Source organism: Mustela nivalis, assembly GCF_964662115.1.
Source record: "Mustela nivalis genome assembly, chromosome: 8".
NCBI classification, from domain to species: Eukaryota; Metazoa; Chordata; class Mammalia; order Carnivora; family Mustelidae; genus Mustela; species Mustela nivalis.
Window position 1 is genome coordinate 60744046 of NC_139027.1, and position 23635 is coordinate 60767680.

Genomic DNA, 23635 nt, shown 5'->3' on the forward strand with positions numbered 1-23635 from the left:
ATCCACAGAGCCCACTCAAGTCTCACTGGTTGTTCCAATAGTAACATTTCACGGGCAAGGGATCATGCTTTGCACATAAACGCTTTGCACATAAGTCCTCCACCAATCTGAAACAGTTCGTCTTTCCTTGGCTTTCATTATTTTAATATTTTTGAAGATTTCAGGTCAGTTATTTTGTAGATTGCTCTTCAATGTGGGTTTGCCTGATGTTTCCTTTTTATTAGATTGAGGTTGTACCTTCCTGGCAAGAATACTACATAAGAGGTATTATCTTCTTATCAGGTGTCCTACAATTTTGATTTATGCAGATACTGATGACTGGATTTTAATCAGTTAATGAAGGTCGTGTCTGCCAAGCTCCTCTACTTTTATAGTTACTCTTTTTTCCCTTTAATTAGTAAGTATTTTGTAAGGAAACCATCAAATGTTGATCTACTAGTTTTAGCATTTACTGAAGATTTGGCAAAAACCGATCTAATTCCACCATTCCTTCTCCATTTATTTGCTTAGCATTCCACTGAAAGGCAGAACTTTCCCTTCTTGTGGATTTGTGGCTTCCTGTTTTGTTTGACAGGTCATAATAACAAATGCAAATGCATACATGCTCACATAGTACATTTCTTTACATATATTGAAAATTGGAAGTTGTATACCAATACATCCAATTTCAACCTTATTCTAATTTTCTCCCCCCCCCCTTTTTAAAATTTATAATACCTTTCTCTGACAGAAATCTGGCTCCCACTAGCCTTAATATATTTACTTGATAGATCAGTTCCCCTCATAAATAACCAGTCTACTCTTGCTGCATCCTTATTCCAGATCCCTGAGAGTCTCCTCCATACTACTGCCCTCAAATGTGTTCCTCCTGTTTCACCCTGTATCCCATACTGGGCCACCACCTTTGGCCCCTGTGGTAGTACCTACCTGTACCTTGCTCAGAATACGTAAATGATGTTTGTCCTGAATTATAGGGAGAGAGGCAGGAAATAAGTCAGGAAGGCAGAAAATGAAAATCTTTTAAAAATGCATTCTAGTACTCTACAAAAATTATCATTTCAAAGGATAGTTACATGTGCAGGTATTTTCAGCTATAGCTTTCCGTAAAAATGCCTAATGTTTCTAAGCAACCAAAATACCCTTCCCAAGGAGGATGGTATAAATAACAAAATCTCACCAATATTTTTAAAGTCAAATCACAACAAAATTTTAGGAATTTTAAAGTTTTTCCATTTATTATATTACCACGAAAAAATCACCGTATACAGAGATATTACAAAGGTAATAAAATATTCTGTACAACAAAAAGGATTTTGACACTTTACAAATGATTGCAATCTTTTAAACGCATTTAACATTAAATAATTTGAGAACTTTAAAAATACTTAGTACTTTGAAGGGGCGGGGGTGGGAGGTTGGGAGAGCCTGGTGGTAGGTATTATGGAAGGCATGTATTACATGGAGCACTGGGTGTGGTACATAAACAATGATTTGTTACATTGAAAAGAAATTAAATAAAAAAATACTTTTTTCAGTATCTCTAAATTTATTATACTCACTAAAAAGCATATCAAAATACTGAGCACAGTAAAAAACAGAATAGTGCCATTCTGTAAGGTTCTGAATTCATCAGTTAGGAGTTTTCACTACATTCTTTTAAAACATGTCATCTCTAAAGGGTTTATCTGGTCTGAACCATGACCCCAATGAAGTCTCCTGAGAGACTTCTATACATTGATCTCCAAATACTCCATCTTAACCTATTTCTTACTACATTTTAGGCAAAGCTATACTTTTTAGGCAAAGCTATACTTCATTATCTAATGAAGATAATGAAGAAGAAAAATAGGTAAGATGTTTACTTTCATCAAAAACTTGTATTTTATTTACTCTGCTGATACCTCTGAAAACCCAATTTATTGAAGCACCAACATAGAAGATTCTTCTTGGGGAAAAGGAATGAAGGCCTTTACGAAGAAAGTAGGAATGAAGGAGGGACAAATGCAAGACATTTTTATGAGGCAGAATTTAAAAGACTTGATAACTAAGTAGGACAATGAGGGAGAAAAGGAATAAAACATGATTCTGAGGTTCTAATTAAGTATCTTGGATGGCAGGGTAAATGATAATGCCATTGTAGGGAATGCAAAGTAGGGAATGCAAAAGGGGGATGCAGTTCATAAAGGCATTTGTGTAGCGTGAGAGAAAGCTGAAACTGTAGGCACTGATGAGGTCACCCAGGGAAAAAATAGCACCAAATGAGGGCTGGGGTTGAGATTCTGGGAAAAAAGTCAACCTCCGAGAGGAATCTTATCTACCACAGAAACCTCAGAGGAGTATCCAAGAAGGGAGTAGCCAATAGGAAAAAAGGTTATGGATAGGTCAGGCAGAATAAGGACTGATAAAAAGACACTAGATTTGACAAGGAAAAGTGTCTCTGGTCACTTTTCCCAGAATATCATAAGAAAACAGTAAGAGGGGGCACCCGGGTAGCTCAATCAGTTTTATGTCCAACTCTTGATTTTGGCTCAGGGTCACAAGATGAATGCCAGTTCAGGTGCTTGCAACCTGCTTCATATTCTCTCTCTCCCTCTCTCTCTCTGCCCTTCCACCCACTCTTGAGAGTACACTTGCCTGCATGCCACCCCCCCACCAAAAAAAGAGAAGAAAAAAAAAAAAGAAAAGAAAAAGAAAACAAAAGTTGGTGAAAGATAAGTAAGCTAAAGAATGACTGGGAACAGAGGAAATAGAAGCTGAAAGTATTTCCTGAGTCCGGATGTGAAGGAAGGAACATGAAGGTAGTAGGAAAAGGTTTTTGTTTCCTTTCTTTTAAGGTTAAAGAAAATGTTTACCAAAGTTATACAAAGAAAACCACCACTAAATGGTGATATGAGGATACAGAAACAAGATGGGAGACAGAGCAGGGTCCAGGGTGCAAGCAGAATGTAGAAAGGCAGAGGGGCACTTTTTTCTCAGAAACTAAGTGTGAAAACACAAATACATTTAGAGATAGATGAGAAACAGGTTGCCAAATTCTTTTTATATTATAAAATAAACTCTATGATCAGTAAGGAGCACCCAAAAAATAAAAAAAATATCCACTGGAAATACTTTAAACACAGATGTAGCAGTACCTTAATTCAGCTTACATGGGGTGGGGGGTGGGGGGTGGGGGATGGGGGAACGGTGGACAAAACACAACCCTGCAAAACAAGTCAATTGCTTATTTAATGCAAAAATCCAGATATTCTAAAGTCTGTGTTTAAGCTGGCCAGTGCTAATTATTATAAAATTACAGGATTCTGTATTTTTTTTTTTTTAAAAGCTTACTACCTATCGACCACTATCTGGAGATATCCTGGGTTCATTCATATTTTGAACAGAAAAGAAATGATGCCTTCCAAGGTATTCTTTCTCCCTGGTAAATTCTTCTAAAGTATGTTACATGCTTATGGTCTTTAAAATTATATAACAAATGTTTCATTTTTAAATCATAATTTCTGAGAAATATTTATGGTACTTAAGTGTCTTTAATCTTTTTCTTCTTCTGCTTCCTAGTCTATCCTAACCCCAAGTTTTATCTTGCTCTCCTTCCCAGTTCCCAGTATCATTCAACTCAGATTTTTTTAGAGATTCATACATTCAGACATTCATACATTTCCCATTTTGATTGTTCCAGTAAACTTACTGGTTTGGTTGGACACTGCATAAATGAAATGACACACTGTTTCTAGCTCAGAACATGCTCAACATTTATGGTGGGCTCTAGGTGTAAAATAAAGTTCAGTTACTTAGCATCATGACAACTCCATCACAACTAAGATTACTGCCTAAATTCTACCATCATTTTGCAACTGGGATTACTTTGCTTTCAATAGTTTGGATTACCGTTATTAAACCTTGACCTGAAGGCATATGGTTCTGACATAAACCCAATGTCACATTAAATAGAATTATAAAAATCATGAACATCTAATAATTAAAGCTGTTCTTTCAAAAAATAAAGTTCTATTAGTAGTACTTTGAACATTCAATATTTGCTAAGTGCTTAATATGAGGCAGAGCCTGTCCTACAAACTGGGAATTCAACAAACGAAACATAAAAATTTTTACCCTTGTAGAACACAGATTCCAGTAAAGGAAAAAAAAATTAAAATAAAAAATAAGTGCGTAGTAAAGGTCAGACCTGGTAAGTGCTACGGAACAATATAAAGGAGAGGAGACATGGAGTACTGATATGTACAGACTCGAGGAAGGCCTTGATCAGTATTAGATGAGTGAATCTGAAGGATGTTAAGAAGTGAGCTACACATGTATCTGAGAGAAAAATAGTTAAGGCAGAGAGGACACCAAGTACAAAGAATCTGAGGCACGAGTATACTTGGTGTTTTTGAAGAGAGGCTATGAGAATGCCTGGAGCTGAATGAGAAGAAAACGTTAAGAGATGAGACAGGAGACTAAGTATGTATGAGCCTGCCAATTTTAAGGATGCTGGTCTCTACTCTGAGTGGGAATGGGGAGCCACTGGATGGTTTTGAGCATGTGAATGATACCATTTGACTTGTTTTAAAAATACTCTTTCTGGCAACTTTGGGGAGAAGAGACTATAGGGGCACAAGGATGTAAGAGCATCTTTTGAGGCTATAGCTTCAAACTAGACAAGAGATGATATGACAGTGGCTTAGAAGAGGAAGTTAATAGTAGAGGTCAAAAGAGGTGGTGAGCTTTGGGTATATTTTGAAGTCAGGGCCTACCAGATTTGCTGATGGATTGAATCTGGGAGAGAAAAGAATCAAGGATGACTCCATGGTTTTGGACCTGAGCAACAACAGAAGCGTAGCACTGCTATTTACTAAGTTGAGGAAGACAAAGGAGAAGCAAATTAGGAGAAAAGATCAAGAACTCAGTTTTGGATATGTTGAATCTGAGCTAGATTTTTGTTCATTAATGGGATTCTAAGTAGAGATGTCAAATAAATAGTTTTATATACACATATAACCTCCAAGTATGAAGGTCAGAGGATAAGTCTAAGGTAAGGATAAAATTGATGAACAGAGAGTATGAAATTGGATGAGATCACAGTGAGTGAGGAAACACAAGAAAGAAGAGAGGTCTAAGAAAACTTTTTCACCTTAAAGACATGGGTATAAACCTAAAATCATAAGCAATTTTAAAGGTAGGGATTTAAACCATCCAAAATGTAGAGAACTTCCCCTACCTTAAAAGTTCACTTCAACTCTCTTCTGTCCAAGTTAGAATTTTTTTTTTTTTAAAGACTTCATTTATTTAAGAGAAAGAGAGTGTGTGTGCACAAGAGCGAGCCATGGGCAAGGGAGAGGGAGAGGCAGACTCCCCACTGGGCAGGGAGCTTGCTGCAGGGCTGGATCCCAGGGTCCCTGGGATCATGACCCCAGCCAAAGGCAGATGCTTCACTGACTGAGCCACCCAGGCGCCCCCTGCCAAGTTAGATTCTTAAATTTAAAATTCTTAGATTTAAAAATTCTTGACTTATAAGTAGCTCTAAGAAACTTCAAGAAGCCTCAGAAAACCCCTTAGGGGTTACCTTGGCCTATGGGTCTCAAAAATAATAATGAAATCATTTTTCTAATGACACAGTCATTACAGGTTTTACCTTAAATTTGCTTCAAAGCAAATATCAGTTAATTCATTTAACTAAGAACACATCAACACCATATAAAAAAAGTATAAAAAGGTGTATTTGGAAGAACTGGAGCCTTGCTCTCATTTTCTTCTCAAAGACAGAATTCCCTGCACACAGTATCAAGTCACATGTTTCAAAAAGAAGAAAAAGTTATGTCCTCTTAAATTTCTATTTCAGAATTTCCCTATAGGATACTTTCAAGCTTTGAATTCAATATACCCAAACAACCATTTAAGTTTTACAAATTACCTTGAAAAAAATCAAATGCAAATGAGTCACTTAATTGCTCATTCTGCATAGTGCCAATACTAGAATACTGACTATGAACAAAACCATGACTGTTTGGATTAGTACCATTTGATGGCCCTGACTCATTTATCATACTGTTATCTGTACAGTTGAAGTCAGATCTCTCAAATGCCTCTGGCTGTGGAACAAAAGCAGCCGTACTGGAACCAGCGCTGGCTGGCATACCGGGAGAGGACATCTGATGGAGCTGTCTCAAGTCTCTTGGGTCTAACACTGAATTACATGAGGGGTTTTCGAGATTCATGCTCACAAGTCTCGGATTATCATTCTCCCTCATGCTGTCACTACTAGGTGTCATCATATTCATAGGGCAATTCGGCAGCAGATTGCCATCAGAAATACCATATAAATCAGCTGGTGACATGGATGGTGCTTCCATTCTGCCTATGTCATTTGCATTGTTATAAATACAAGCATTAGAGGCATTCAGATCACTCTCAAGAGGCATTTCCAGATATTGCGAGATACCTTGTGGATGAGAGGAAAGTGTCCCTGTTGAAAAACCACTCAGTGGATTCGTACTAACTGCGCGTGAGGTAGGCTGGGCCCCACCTGACCAGCTTGAAGAAGGTGGAGACACCATTGAAGGTATGGGTGGAGTATGCTGTGGCAGTGCATTTGAGATGGACGCAGGTGAGGAATAGTAGGAATCTCCTTGACTTGAAATGCCGGAAGTCCTGGGTATTTCTGTCAAAACTGCACCATGAGAAAAGTTTGATTCTGTGGGGAGGAAATGTATTTTTACAAACTGAAATGAAAGTATAAAAAATATTATCTCTAAATTAAACTTGCATAAACATACTGATAAAGAAAATTTCCAAGCAAACTGATGTAACGTTTTAGATAAAAATATTAAATAGCACTAAATTATTGTAAGAGCCCAAAGCTGAATTCTGTAACACTATTTTACAAATACCTATAAAATAATTCTGTTAAGTTATCTTGTCAGAGATAGCTTCATTAAAAAATGAAAATTTAGCTTCTGAGGCCCTATAAACTGAAAAATAAATCAGAATTTCAGGGATGCCTGGCTGGTTCAGTTGGTAGAGCATGCAAATCCTGATCTTGGGGTCGTGAGTCTGAGCTCCAAGCTGGGCATAGAGATTACTTAAAAAAATAAAGCATTTAGAAAAAATCAGAATTTCAGTTAATGGGAATCTAAATAGCCAAAATAATTTCATATTCACTACTTTTAGGAGAAAATAGGGGGATGGAGGAAATGCTCATTAGGGATGATTGAACAATACACATAACTTGCTAAGATATATTAAGATACAACTCTAGGGGCACCTGGGTGCCTCAGTTGGTTAAGTGTTTAACTCTTGATTTCAGCTCGGTTCATGAGTTCAGCGTTGTGAGACTGGGCCTGGAGTCAGGTTCCCCACTGGGCATGGAACCTACTTAAGATTCTCTCTCTCCCTCTGCCCCCTCCCCTTTCTCTGTCACTCTCTCGTCAGGTCTCTAAAAAGAAATATATATATATATATAATTCTAAGGTACTATAAAATTCCCAGTCAGGTAAAAATTAAAGATTCTGTATTTATTTATATAGTAAATTACTGCTATACATACTAAAAAGCACAGGTTTAAGAATATAAAGGGAAGAAGAGACTTCTAATTAAATAACCCTGGTTCAATGATTTAAACCAGAGGTTCACAACTTTTTTTTTCTGTAAAGGGCTGAATATTTTATGGTCTGTGGGCCATACAGCCTCTGATGGAACTACACAATTCTGCCACTATCATGCAAAAAAAAGGAGCCATAGACAATATGTAATCAAATGAGCATGGCTGTGTTCCAGTGAAGCTTTATTTTTAAAGATAGGCAACTCGCCAGATCCAAACCATTTCTTCCATGACACACTGTAATTAAATAAAATTACCACCATATGAACAAATGTAATTTCTCAAACAATAAATCCCAAAAACATAATCATAGTTTCCAAGAGGACCTTAAGAAGTGGAGGAGATCAATTCATTTAATATTCAAAGCATGAAAAAAGTTGTGGGAATGGAAAATAGCAAAGAAGCAGTTTTTATTCCTAAGAATGGAATTCCAATATATTGGGCAAAGCACTGGTCTTTTGACCATAAGGAATACTCTGTAGGATAAAATACCTTTTTTGATGAATCTTCCTTCTCCAGTTGATCCTAGGGTAACAGGTCTAGGTCTTTCAGGAAAATTAACTGCTGTGATAAAGTTTTTCCATTATTAAGCAATTTAAAAAAGAACATCAGTTAAAATTTGGAAAACTGAATAAAGCAAAAAACCCAAAATCTATTTAAATAAAAATCAATCCAAAGTACTCTTACCACAATCTTGCCACAATTTCTGGAAAAGTAGAGTTGTTTTTTGTTTCTTTGCTTTATTGCCATAAGTATCTAGTTAAAAAGAAACCAGGAAAGCATGTGAATCATCATAGGTTTATGCTGTTTCTCCTTTAACAAATAAATAGGTATTGTATTCCCATAAGGTGCGTTAAACAAATGTATACGATCTGGATTTAGTAAGTGTTGCAGAATGTGTCCCAAGTCAGTAGTAAAGGGTATAATACTCATCTTGTTTTCTTATAACACCTATAAGGCAACAATATCAACTAATGCAATAAGGGCAGATAAGGACAAAACCAAAATGGAGACCACTCTGAATGGCAAGCTTTCCAACTATAAAAAGGGCACAATAAGGACAAAAACAGAACTTCAAATATACAATAAATTTTGATAAACAGTTCAGATACTCTGAAATTATTCTAGATTCCTTTCCAAAGAAAGAGAGGCAAAGAGCAGAAAAATCAATTGATTAAAAATAAAACTGAAAACTTCCAGGAAATAAAATGTAAATTATGAATAAACCTTACTGTATCCAAATATATCTTACAAGAGAACTAACTTTAAGAAATATGACCACCAAGAAGTCATACCTTTTTCATCTGGCAGATATCTAAAATCCATAGATTCACTAACTTCCTGGTCAGAAGGTCTCCGCAACTGCATTTTTACTGTCACTGGTTCTGTTATCGCTCTGCAATATGGTGGAGTCTTAAAAACAATGGCTACTTGACGGTGTACATCAGCTTGTGAAAAGATACCTTTTGCTTCCCAGTCGTTCAATACAAACCGAACTTCTATATCATCTAGTGAACACGAAAGCAAAGGAATAGCAATGGAAAACAAAATCCATCTATTAATCTAAAATATAGACGGCCCCTAATTGATGATGGTTCAACTTCACAATTTTTTGACTTGATTATGGTGTGACAGTGATATGCATTCAGTAGAACATGTATTTCAGATTTTGATAAAGATCAAAATCAAAATCCAGGCTAGGGATAGGCTGTATGACACTCTGAAGATGCTGGGCAGTGGCAGCAAGCCCCATCAGCGACATGACCAGGAGGGTAAACAACAGATACACTCACAACTGTTCTGATTTTCACTTTCAGTACTTTCAGTTTTCAATAAATTATGTAAGTTATTCAACACTTTATTATTAAAGTAGACTTTGTGTTAGGTCATTTTACCCAATTGCAGGCTAATGTAAGGGCATGTTTAAGGTACACTAAGCTAAACTATGGTGTTTGGTACATTAGATGCATTAACTGTACTTTCAATTTAAGATTATTTTCAATTTACAGTGAATTTATCATGGTATTAGATCTGTATATTCTAAATTCAATGAGACAAATAAGTACCTTTCTGAACTTTATCACATAGTAGAAATATTTCATCGCCGCCTCTGACACTTCCGCAGTTCTTGTTTACACGACAAATCCTTAATTCTGCAGTATTAGGAGCACCTAAATATAAAGGATTGTTTTAATGGGTTTCTGCATTAGTAATATTTTTTATTCCTTTTTCATGGTGAGAATTATAGGGAAACAATTTACAAGACAGATAAAAGCTTTAGTGTATACATAAATTAAGGACACTACATTAATCCTTTACAGCTGTACTTTTCCTTTCTAACTACACTCCCAACCTGGTTTACAGCCTTGTGACTTCATTTCTCAGCAATGATAGATCCTCCACTTAAATCTGATTCTTTCAATCCATTCATACACTGTCACCAGATTAATCTCTCAAATCTTAACTATAAGCCTATAGCAATGCAGTTTTGTGCTTTCTATTAGGAATATAATTTCAGTAACTCTCCCTGGCAATTCAAAGTTCTCCAGGATGAGGATACTCTGATCCACCTTTATAGACCTATGTTCCACTATGTTACTATATGCAAAACAGGCAGTAATATACCATGAATGAATGCATACATAAGAGCAAATACACACACACGTGCACACAAAAACTTTGAGGGAAATTTCATAATCTTTTAAAACTACAAATATCCATATCCTTTGATCTAGCATTTGCCAATATTTCTACCTCTGTAAAATTATGCTAGAGACATATTTGCACAAAATATGTACATATTTTGTGCAAATATTATTTACTGAAGTACAATTTGTTAGAGGAAAAAAATTAAGAAGGAAACAAACCAAATGTATTATAATAGGGTAATGAGTTAATAAAATTGTGATAGAGCCATATAAGTAAATAACGCAGCTACTGAAGAGAACAAGGCACCCAAAAGGGAAAAAGGCTCAAGATACATTGCTAAGAGAAAAAAATTATTTAAAAAGGATCTATGATGATTTTTTTTATGTTGCCAAAAGTATATTGTATGAATGACAGTGATGATGTATTTTTATATATAAAGAAACTGGTGAAATATGTACCTAGGGATAGTGATTGTCTTTGGAGGAGGAGATCAAAGATGTCTTCTTCTTGCTATTTCAGTAATGCTTGAATTTTTCTTATAATGAACATACTCTTTCTCTAACTGCCAAAATACTTAATAAAATTAAACTAAAAAAAAAAAGCTAATACTACAAATAGAAGAAAATAAAGTACTTACGGTTGTCATAAATTGGGTTAGAGACAACAGGAGGTAGAGCCATTGTCAAATTACCATGTTCATCGGGGAGGAAAACTTGAAAACATAATCTCACCACATTGAGGTCACAATCTTCGGTATCAAACACCTGCTGTTCTGGGACTAAATAGTACATTTTTTTTAAGGATGTAAAATAGTCACATAGAACTAAAATCCTGCTAGGTCCTCCTCCCTGCCCAACATACTCAATAACCCTAAGTAGCCTGCAGTCTATACTAACAAGATAGAACAGTATACAATCTCAAAGGTGCCTTTTATCATTATAATATGTAGTCACTAACACTATTCACTAAGTTATGTGCATGGTCAGGAAGTAACTATCCTAAATCATCTGAAATTTAGAACAGAACACCTAACTTATAGTAATAAAAAACCAAATTTTTACAAATTACAGATTATATAAAACAGAAAAGGGAGAATGTAACTCTCTATGAGAGAATGTAAATGTGTATAAAAATTACCATCATCCCCATTTTATAGATGAGAAACAGATTTTTTTTTAAAGATTTTATTTATGTATTTGACAGACAGAGATCACAAGTAGGCAGAGAGAAGGGGGGAAGCAGGCTCCCTGCTGAGCAGAGAGCCCGATGCCGGGCTCGATCCCAGGACCCTGGGATCATGAGCTAATCAGAAGGCAGAGGCTTCAACCCACTGAACCACCTAGGTGCCCCAAGAAACAGATTTTAAAGAGATGAAATTACTTCTCTGAAGTTCCACAGATAGGAAGTGGCAGAGAAGGAAGTCATACTAAGAAGTCAGTGAATCCTGAACCCATGCTCTTGAAATCTGAACTCTAATTAGAAAATTTTACATGTTTACACGTTTTGTATAAAGGTGACATATACAGAAATATCTACTAAATTTCAGAATAGTATCTTAGGGAATAAATATTAAGAAGATAATAGATGATATAAGGTAGCTAGCAGTTTCCATAAAAAATTTTTATGCCCAAATTAGGTTTGCTTTAAAAAAAACAAACAAAAAATGCTATAGCAGGAAAAATTTGCAGTTCTGAAAAAATATAAAAACCTTTATGACAGATATAATGTGATGACAGTTTGTTAAATTGATATCTGAAAAGAAATCTGGTTCTAAAAGAAAACATTAACCACGTTTTCAAATAATATAAGCTGTAGGAATAAATCATAACAGAGTCATATTTTTTAAAAGCATAAAATACACAATTATGTGAAAACTTTCATTTTTCAGAAAGTATTAAAATTTGAAATACTAAATTTGAAACACTGTTAAAACCCAAATTCTTTAGTCTTACAGGCAGTAACAAAATGACAGTAGAATTTTGATTTTGACTTTTTATTTAAACTATGCTCACAGTCTCAGCAGCTATCACAACATTTAAAATATTCCCAAATATTCTTAAACCAAGCATTTTAAGGCATCTACAAGAACTTATCTGTTCAAATAGAAGGTCAAAATATACACCTGCGATGTAGGTGTTGGTATCATTATCATAATATGACATAACAGGTGTGGCTGAAAGGGGCTTATTACAAATAACAAAAGATACTCCTTTCAGGTTTTTTGCTGTTATCACTTAGCAAGAGTTTTAGGAGTTCTTTGCCGGGAATGGGGGTGAAGAGCAAACATATATTTATTATAAATCCCAATATCACAAAAACCCAGAGAGGTAAGTTCATAAGAGACCTCTTTTTTTCTAGATAGAGTCTGCCAATTTTGTAGGATGTCATTAACAAAATGTGAAGTTGAGATAAATTCTCAATAGCCTATAGAGGAAAAATAAAAGTGTTCAGGTTCTACTGAAGAGGGAAGATCTGGTAAATGCCCAATACTCTGATTGGGCCCTGAAGGAGCTATACCTTAGGAGTTAAGAATGAACTGAAAGGGGGCGTCTGGGTGGCTCAGTGGGTTAAAGCCTCTGCCTTCGGCTCAGGTCATGATCCCAGGGTCCTGGGATCGAGCCCCACATCAGGCTCCCTGCTCAGTGGGGAGCCCGCCTCCTCCTCTCTCTCTGCCTGCCTCTCTGACTACTTGTAATCTCTATCTGTCAAATAAATAAATAAAATCTTAAAAAAAAAAATGAACTGAAAGATACCAGATCAGCAATTGGTCATGAAAAGTTTGTGACATCTGTTGCATCATTTAATGCATCAGTTGTCTTCTGAGATGCATTTCATGCTCATTGTGGACAGGATCTATGATGAAACTGAGTTATATTTCACTTTGGTACCTAAATAGTGTATTTATATTAAATATCTTCATGACTAAGTGCCTTGAGATAAAAGTCTTCTACTTCTGTGCAGTAGGTTACACATCTTAACTACTTATGTGCATTCATTCCTTCAACAGGTTTTTATTATAGTCCTAGCTTGTTCTAGGTGCTTTTGGTAAGTTAGTGTATAAAACAGACAGAAATTCCTGCCTTTGAGGAGCTTATATTTTTGTGAAGAAAGACCAACAATTAACAAATTTACTAGATAAGTGTATTATATAATTTATTAGATAATGAAAAGTGCTAAGGGGGAGTATCAGCAATGTAAGGAGCTTGGGAATCCTTAATTGGGGGCAACAGGTTATAAATATAAATAGATGGTTAGAGTAGGCCTCATTCTCTATTCTTATGTAGTTTCCATAATAGAAATAGATTGTTTTATGTTATTGTTTTCCTAGAATGTTGAAATAAAACCTAAATTGTACATCTCTAATACTAAGCAAAACAAAATCTAATTTCTCTAAAAAAACTCAAAACACTAAAAACTGATTTAAATAACCTGAACTCAGAGGTAGAATTATCCTTTCTTTGATTGTTTATTTTATTTTTGGGATCTGTAAGTTCACATTCTACCACTTAACCTAGAAATTTGTCAGAGCTAAATTGATACTTTTTCATGGCTGTATCACTTCATGTACAGATTTCTGCTGTACTATAAGAAACCATCTGACTTGGTTTTTGTGATATATATTTATGATATATAGAAACAAAGGAGTTTCTCAGTTCTCCTGGGTTTTAAAAAAGAAAACAAAGCCAATGGAATTGGAAATGCTTAGCAGAATAGGATCTACAAATTCTGATCCATAGACTGATGCTATCACATGTGACAGTCTGGTTTCTAGAGATCAAATATCATGTGAAAATACAAAGACTATTAAAAATGATTCTTACTTTGGGGCACCTGGGTGGATCAGTGGGTTAAGCCTGTGCCTTCAGCTCAGGTCATGATCCCAGAGCCCTGGGATCGAGCCCCGCATCGGGCTCTCTACTCAGCAAAGAGCCTGCTTCCCCCCCTCTCTCTGCCTACTTGTGATCTCTGTCTGTCAAATACATAAATAAAATCTTAAAAAGAAAAATAAAATCTGTTTCTCATCTATAAAATGGGGATGATGGTAATTTATATATATACATTTATATTCTTGCATATAGATTTATATTCTCCCTTTTCTGTTTTATATAACCTGCAATTTGTAAAATTTTGTTGTTTATTACTATAAGTTAGGTGTGCTGAATGATGGTAAGTAGAGCTCTGAAGTGATTCCTACTGGCTTTAGAAGGATATTTTTGCATGCAGTGTATAAAGTGTTTGGAAGATGATAAAAAACAGAGGCAGGACCACAGGTTTAGGTGCTAACAACAGTCCAGGCTTCAGGCTACAAATGATGTAGGCTTACATTCCTCTGGAAAATGGAAATGGACTGAGAGATGGTCAGGGTAGGGTGAACAATAGAGATTTGCGGGAACACTGAGGGGTTTATGAAGAGGACTAGTGGAAGAGAAGGCAGGAAAGATATGTTGGAGTTACATGTCTAAGACTTTCAATTTAGGGCCATTTAGTTTTTAAACTTTTAAAGGAGCCATTCCAAATTCTTAATCAGAATAATATGCTAAAAGCACTGTTCTAAGATTACTCTAACAGGGTCCAGTGGATTCCGCAACTCAAATTGTGAGATAGTCCTTCAACTAGAGAGACCAAAAGGGTTATGGGGAAGAAATGGATGTTACAAAAAACAACACAACAACCAAAACCACAAATACTGTGACGGCCCAACTGGCAGGACTGCTCCCTTCCCTAAATCTAAATCCACCTAGGTAGCTCAGTAGAGAGATCATAAGCCTGGTAGCTAGGTTCCCTGTGTTCAAATCCCAGCACCACTACTTACCAGTTCTATGATTGAGAAAATTACTTAACTTTTCTGTGCCTTCACTTCCTTATTTTCAAAATGGAGATAACAATAGACCCTACCTCATAGGTTGCTGTAAGAATTAAATGAAATAAGGGACGCCTGGCTGGCTCAGTTGGAAGAGCATGCAACTCTTGATCTCAGGGTTGTGAGTTTGAGCCCCATACTGGGGGTAGAGATTACTTAAATAAAGAAAGAAATAAACTTAAAAAAATTTTTTTAAGTAAAATAAAATATGCAAAGCACCTGTTTTGTACTATTCTAAGTGCTATATGATTATTATTAACATCATGCCTGGTTCTGGATTGGTAAAAAACAAAAAACCTAAAAATCTTCTAGAGGGCCCATCTGCTTCTTGACTCCTGCATCTTCCTTTCTGAATGCCTTTTCCACTGGAGTCAGGAGACCGAGACTTGAACTCTAGCTCTGCCACCTGTACTTGCTACATAATTTAGGAAAATTACATAACCAAAGCTTTAGGATTCTCTTCTATAAAGCAGTGCTGCTGTAATGACTAAATATATAGCATACATAAAATACTTAACATTTACTCCTTGACACAGAAAAAATACTTAATACATGGTAGCTATTATTTATGATATTCTCGTTTTATACTACATGATCCCTTATTTATACTACATCTGGACTTAAATGGACTCTTTATAAGTTTGGGGTTTTACTTTAGCGATAAAAATGGGTATATTCCTAACACAGAAATTTTCCACTTTTGAATATTTATCCTAGGGGTGCCTGGCTGACTCAGTCTGAAGAGCAAGCAATCCTAGATCTCGGGGTCATGAGTTTGATCCCCATGTAGAGAGGACTTAAATAAAAAACAAAAACAAAAAACAAAACAAAACCCCAACATTTATCCTAAGGAAATAATCACACAAGAACTCCATGTATATATGTTCAGTGGAGTTTTTTAAAATAAAATGAAAATAACCTAAATGTTCATTACAGATGGCTAGTTAAATAAACTGGTCTATCCAAACAGTAGAGCATTCTGTTAAAAAGTAAAATAGATTTATAAGTAGTAACATGGCAAAATATTTAAGATCTATTCCTATGTGAAAAGAAAAAAGCAGCAGCAGTGTAGCATGGTTCTATTTATATAAAAAAATACATGCATATAGTTGTGTATACAGCTGGATATTTACTGTTTCGTAGGTTTTGCTGGATAACAACTGTAAGCACTCTGTATTGTTTGAACAAATGAATGACTACACCAAGCTAAATGCTGGCATCCTACACTACAGTAGTCTCCACTATAAAAACTATGAGATGCTAAGCTCCTAAACTAGGGAGACAGATATACATGTATAAAGGAAATTCTAGAAAAATACACACCAAAATTAACAGTCATCTGCTCTGATGAGGAAAACTGAAGGGGAAGAAGGCCCACCACCTGTTTTTCTAAATAAAGATTTTTTGGAACACAAACAAGCTGATTTGTTTAGAGCTCTTTGTTTAGAGCATTATACTAAGCAGTATAAAAAATAAAGACCTAGGGAGAAGAGATGCAGACATTATGGTTCATAAAAACACAGTACTTGGTTATGAACATATTCCTTAAATTATCTTCATAACCCTTAATTTATTTTTATATATCCAGGAAAAACACAAACCAACAATATGAGGAGATCTTAAATCTATTTAAGAGATCTGTTCTTTGAAAATGTTATAGTTGTTCAGTTCCTGCATTATGCCTATTGAAGTAGCTGCAGAAGATATTACAGTTGACACTACCCTAGTGTGGGTCCAGCATTAAGCCTGGTGTAATTATTCATCTCCTCAAACAACACAGAGTGCTCACAATTGCCAGGCGCTACACCAGATCACACTATCCTCGACAAAACCCACTAACCAGTAAATACCTAGCCTTATACACAAATATACTATGAAGGTATTTTGTATAGCTTCTACTATTTCTATATGTCTTCTTCCACACTGGGATTAATTTAAATTTCGCTGTTGAGTATGACCTGATTTAAATAACCACATGCAGAGAAAGTAATGTATACTGTCTGCTGGAGTGGCAAATGGAAGGCCACATTCAAAAAGAAATCAGAACATTTGTGAGGTTTTCTTATAGAATACAATGTCCCTCTCCATGGATACCAGAAAGCCTTGTTTGTCAGAGAATTTTTTTTCCCCAACACTATGAAAGGTTTTAAATTTTCTTCATTCTTCAGATACAGGTATCTGTCAGCAAGCAGAAGAGTGATCACAAAACTTAAGAACAGCTTCTAAAGCACAAGTTCAAGACACAAATAGAATTAATTTGCACAAATAGGTCAATATGCAAATAACAGAAATAATTCTCTCAGACATTACTTACCATTGAAAGGATTGATTCCTGCCCTTATTCTTGAAGTAATAGCTTCTTTTACTTCTTTTTTCTTCACACAACGAATACCCAAATTTTGAAAACTAAAAGGAAAACAGAGCTTTCAAACTGTATTATAGTTAAACACAAGGACATATAAATGAAGTTTTACCAAAAAATACTGCAAAAATCAAGGGTACATTCTATGCCTATATCAAATACACCAAAACAGATGAACATTAACAGGAATGTAAAATTGACCTCCCAAGCAAAAAAGTTGTAAAAGGAGGCCCACTGGTATGTTTTGCTGAGCCCGTAAAAGTGTTGCCTGTATTAAAAAAAAGCACACACTCTACTATCATTTAACAATCCAGTAATTGCATATGAACATCTTGATTTCTGGCTTCTCTTGAACATTCTAAAGGTCTGGACACAGCAGAGTACAGGAGCACCTCGATGGAGCCGATCACCTGCGGCCCGTTTAATCAAGGCTCTTCAATTTACTACAGTGCCTGCTAGTCCTCTTACACCTGATCTATTCCACGGACGTTTGATTTTTGAGCCCTGACTCCACTACTAGTAGCAGTGGAATGTGTTTTATGCTATATTACATGAAGTTATAATAATCATTCATAAGAAAGCACTGAAATGTTTTCTTTTAAATTAGAAAGATGTTTAATATGAACGATAATATTTAGCAAAAGTTTCAAAATGTCATTTATGGAAAACTTCTCAAAAGCTACAAATATTACTAATTTGCATATCTTTAGCACAGATGATGGTGGGGGGAACTCCCCTACCACCACCAGTCATACTTGTTCCCACATGGAAAAACCATGACATCATTAAAGCTGGGTGGGTGTGAATAAGGAAGCAAAACTTGGTTATAATAACATTACTATTTGTTCAAACTTCACATGGCACTTAGGCAACGGGAGGCTGCCTGCCTCGTTTGCTCCTCTCCATGCTCACAGGGCCTTATGTTTATGCTCTGCACCTTCACCATACTTGTCATTTTGTTAGCTCCTAAAGTATCTTTGGCATTTCTTTCCTTTGCCTCCAGTAATTAAAAAATAAATCTTGAATTCACAATCCTTTTTTGAAACCCTGAAACCCATAATCCTCTTCCTCAAAAGTATTCCACTTCTTTGAAAGATTCACACCTTGGTTCTCACTTTTTCTTTGATGAAAGATTTTAAAGAATTATTTATTTTACTATATTTATACACTACTTAATTTTGTTTCATCTGAAAAATTGTATTTGACTGCTATTCATAGAATATTAGAAATGAGAGATTTTTGAAATTCTGACACAAGGAAACCAAGGATCATGAAGATTATCTGAAACTATTATTCATTCATTCATGATTCAGTCATTCAACAAATTTTGGGATTCCTGCTCTGTACCAAAAACTCGAGAAAATAATGGGCATTACAATCCCTCTCCTCATGGAGCTTAGTCTAATGCAGAGGTTTGCAAACTGTGGCCCATGGACCATACTCGGCCCACCACCTGTTTTTCTAAATAAAGATTTTTTGGAACACAAACAAGCTGATCTGTTTACACATTGTCTATGTGTGCTTTCATGCTACAACAGAAATGAGCAGATGCAACAGCGACCATATGGTCTGCAAAGCCTAAAATATTTATTATCTGGCTCTTAACAGAGAAAGTTTGCTGACCTCTAGCCTAGTGAAGCAGACAGATCAATATTAAATAATCACATGCAAAAAATGCTAAACTGAAACCATGACAAGTTTTATTAAAGGAGACATACACTATGTCATAGAAACCTATGACAGGAGAGAGTTGATCAGTTCAGGAAGGACAGAGAAGCTTACTGTACAAAGTGGTACTTAATATAAACAGAGATGAACTAGGAGGGGAAGAGGAGAGTAAAGACTTCAGGCAGAAGGAACAGAACAAGCAAAGGCCCCTACAGAAGAGTCTTGTGAGCACAGGAGACTAGAGGAAGGCCTCTGGGACTGGAGTATGGACTTCAAGGAGAGCACAGGATGAAGGTTACAAATACAAGCAGACCCTGTGAACCTTGTGGGCCAATAAGGAATACTGCCCTTATTCCAAGAGCCACATAAAGCCATTAAAATGTTTTAAATGGGAATACGACAGTCAGATTTGTATTTGAAAAGATCACTCCAAATAAATTAATTTTTAAGAAAGTCACCTTGGCTAAAGTGGAGGACAGAGCTGGGGGGAAGAGATACAAAGAGAGTTGATGCAGGAAGACAGTCAGGGGTTTATTGTGGCAGCCTACATTTGGACTATGGGTAGTGTGATGATGGAGATCAATAAGAGCAGTGTACAGATTCAGGAACTATTTAGGAAGTACCTGTTAATGAATTCAATGTGTGTGCCTGGGTGAGGGGTGCGAGGATGATACTCGTGTCTGGGGGCTTTTACAGCAACCACTGAGATAAGGCACATTGGAAGACCCACTGAGAAGAAAGAAGTACTATCATGGAAAAGTCAGGGTTTGGGGCATATTCTAGTTGAGGTGCTTTTGATATATTTAAGAGAATATGTCAAAAAGACAATGAAAATACCATTCTCCACTGAAAGGAACAAGGGCTCCTTAGAAAAAACTGATTTCAGAGCTGGGGCAAGAAAAGTACAAGTAAGTCCTGAACACTTTGCTGTGTCAGAAAGTAAAGAAGTGCCCCAAGGAAGACAGAAGCGTATCAAAAGGACATAGGAAGCAGGCGGAAAGGGCCTGCATTGGTCAAATCTGGGTCAATCTGCACATCAAAATAATAATGCTAGTAATGGACTAGATAGAGTACACTGAATATAAAAATCCATGGGTCTACAGTGGTATTCTTTTTTTAATGGGGAAAGGAAAAAAGGGAAAGTTTTTCTTTGTAACAGAATGCCAATTAATATTGCCAATGGAAAACACTAATATCCCATGTCTCCTGAAGGGATATTTTGAAAACAACATAGCACCGCCTTTGTAGATTTCTCATCCAAAATGTTTCATGTTAACATGAAAATATTATTCATGTTACTCATATTAACATGAATATAAACAAGCAACCATTCAGACTAATTCAGACTAATCCACATTCAACAATCTTCAAAACAAGTAGCCTAGACTCTTCAAAAAAAAAAAAAAATGGTAATGTCAGGAAAGACCAAAAAAGGCTGAGAAACTATTCTAAATCAAAGGAAACTTTAATAATCATGACAAGTAAATAAACATGACAAGTAAATACAGTGTGTGATCCTTAACAGGATCCTGAGCTGGGCAGAGAAGCAGGAGAGCCATAAAGGGCATTATTGGACATGACTAAGAACTTAACTGTCTGTAATTAAGATTGAGTAGGAACAGCCAGAGAAGTAGGAAATAAAACAGGAGAGTCTGTTCTCCGAGAAATCAAGAAATGAGAATGTTCCAAGAAGGGAGTGGTCCACAATGTAAAATAGTGTTGGGAGGTCAAACTATATAAATAGGAAATATTTCTCGCCATATGTGTATTACTAGATTTTTTTTTGTTTTGTGTTGTTATTTTAAGAGGAATATTTTAAAAGTATATTTTCTAGATAGTTACTGTTAATATATAAGGAAGTTACTAACATTTTCCTCATTGTAATTAGGTTCATTTTTCCAAAGGTAATGCATGTTCATTATAAAAGATGAATCACAGAATAAACACAAGTTAAAAGAAAAACATAGTCCATCAACAGATGAATGGATAAAGAAGATGTGGTATATATACATAATGGAATGCTATGCAGCCATCAAAAGAAATGAAATCTTGCCATTTGCGACAACATGGATGGAACTAGAGCGTATCATGCTTAGAGAAATAAGTCAAGCAGAGAAAGACAACTATCATATGATCTCCCTGATATGAGGAAGTGGTGATGCAACATAGGGGCTTAAGGGGGTAGGAGAAGAATAAATGAAACAAGATGGTATTGGGAGGGAGACAAACCATAAGTGACTCTTTTTTTTTTTTAATATAATTTTTATTTTTTATAAACATATATTTTTATTTTTATTTTTTTTAATATAATTTTTATTTTTTATAAACATATATTTTTATCATAAGTGACTCTTAATCTCACAAAACAAACTGAGGGTTGCTGGGGGGAGGGGGGTTGGGAGAAGGGGGGTGGGATTATGGATATTGGGGAGGGTATGTGCTTTGGTGAGTGCTGTGAAGTGTGTAAACCTGGTGATTCACAGACCTGTACCCCTGGGGATAAAAATATATGTTTATAAAAAATAAAAATTAAAAAAAAAAAAAAAGAAAAACATAAAACCCCAGTCTTACCCACCAAGAAACAACTACTATTAATACCTTAGTGTATATGCTACCAAGTCTATGTACACATATGCTTTTTAAGATTTTTCTAAATCACATATGCTGTTTTAAAACCTATTTATCTAACATAGTGTGGATATCTTTTTATACAAAGAGATATTTGCAATGTTATTTTTAAGGCTACATAGGAGTACACTGCATGGATGTACCAGATTGTCTAACGGATCCCTCCTTGTTTATTATTTTGATTGCTTCTAACTTTTTGCCATTACAAAATAAGCTGCAATGAACATCACTACAGCTAAATGTCTGAACATGCTTAATTTTTTCCTGAGGATAAATTCCTAGGAGTAGAATTGCTGGTTCAAGAGACATTCATATTTTTCAGGCTTTTCCTATGTAGTTGTTAAAGTGCCTACCAGAAGGATTTTATTAATTTATACTATCACCAACATGATGAATGGACCCATCTTCTGGCAGACTCACCAACACCAAGGTGTTACATCATTTTTCTTATCTTAGAACTACCATCATGTTACTTTTATACTTGTCCTTTTCTAAGTAATAACTCCAGGTTTCCAGCTGGTTTCCCCATATCTGATAATTTTAACTATTAATGAAAGGACAGTAAAAATATATGCAAGAAAAATTTTCAGAGATTGTTCACACTAAGAAAGAAAACCACAACATAAAATAAGTTTAGGTTTATCTTTAGTAGCAATAAGTAAGTATTCTTGCTACCCTGATGGACTGTGTCTACTAATAAAGAATAAAAGGGAGGTTCTAATATAAGAGTTAAGAAAATTTAAATGTCTACTATAGTAAATAGAAGAATGAGAATCACTTTATCCTGTTAACAGATGTACATGTCCAGGAAACAGAGAATCCTCTGCTTATCCTATTCCTAAAGATGTCTGTGGCTGTGTACTTACAACAAGGGTCTGCGTTCTTGTCCAAATTCTGCTTCATAGTAGCCATCTCTGCAGTCTTTTCCTACTAAATCATGAGGATGAGGTTTATATGGGTCGTTCTTTGTTACTAATGTAATTCTCACTTTTCCTTTTCCATAATAGTTCATAATCTGAAAAAAGGGGGAAATTAAATATATGATTCATAAATTGATCCCATTCAGAACTGACCTACTAAAAGAGAGTTCAATTTATATAATGTAGTTAGCACTAGATAAATAAAGTCCAACTGACTGGCAAATACAGTTTGGATGGAACTATCCAGAGAATATCAGAAGGGAAGAATTTACCTCTCCATTCCTTGGCATATTATTTTCTGCACTGATTTCAACTGGTTATATCATCTGATTCTGTTTGTTTTCTATTAAAACAAGTTATACCAAAATATTATCATGGAGCAAGAGAAAATAATTGGATGTTGGGTCACCAAATGCCATGCTCTTATATTCACAGTCATGTCATAAATATCCCTTGAAAATATATATTTAAGCCACAGTGGAAATGAGAGCACACTGTGAAGAAACTGGTCCTTTCATGTGATTGCTATAGATAAAATATGGAGCAATTAAAAGTTAGATACATACAAGAGAAGGGTCTATTACCTGGATAGATGGGTATGTCCGGTTGTTGTCTGTGCTGTGCTCCCCTGGAATGCTGCCTGCTGATCTCCCTTCACATTTGTATCTAAAACGCATGCCCCTCTGCCTGGGCTGTTCAATGATCTCTATACATGGGTTATAGCCACCTGAAAATTTAAAAAAAAGGAGGAGGGTAAGATTACAATAATAGTAATAATGGATTGGACCATTTTGTTTTTTTCAAAATAGCATACTAAAAAATTTTCCCTCCCAATATTAAATGATAGGTTGAAATGTAATTACCCAAGATTGGATGGTAAAGGTGCCTCTTCTCCCATTCATACTGAGCTCCTATACAGTGTTAACACAAGATCACTCAAATCATATTCA

The 23635-nt window shown here is 35.5% G+C and overlaps 1 protein-coding gene across 2 annotated transcripts in view; it reads right to left on the reverse strand.

Moving 5' to 3' along the window:
• Positions 1–1207: 1207 nt before the first annotated feature.
• Positions 1208–23635, reverse strand: part of REL (REL proto-oncogene, NF-kB subunit) — a 32232-nt gene continuing 9804 nt past the window's right edge. Inside the window, exons 2-10 of one of the 2 annotated variants that reach the window (XM_082746677.1) lie at positions 23270–23412; positions 22632–22780; positions 17422–17513; positions 10884–11024; positions 9664–9768; positions 8893–9105; positions 8285–8353; positions 8090–8161; positions 1208–6691 (exon numbers count right to left, since the gene is read on the reverse strand). In XM_082746677.1, the coding sequence (XP_082602803.1) occupies positions 5901–6691; positions 8090–8161; positions 8285–8353; positions 8893–9105; positions 9664–9768; positions 10884–11024; positions 17422–17513; positions 22632–22780; positions 23270–23412 (1775 nt within the window). In that variant the 3' untranslated portion in view covers positions 1208–5900. The remainder of the gene's footprint in view (positions 6692–8089; positions 8162–8284; positions 8354–8892; positions 9106–9663; positions 9769–10883; positions 11025–17421; positions 17514–22631; positions 22781–23269; positions 23413–23635) is intronic. The other variant, XM_082746678.1, reaches the window with a different exon arrangement.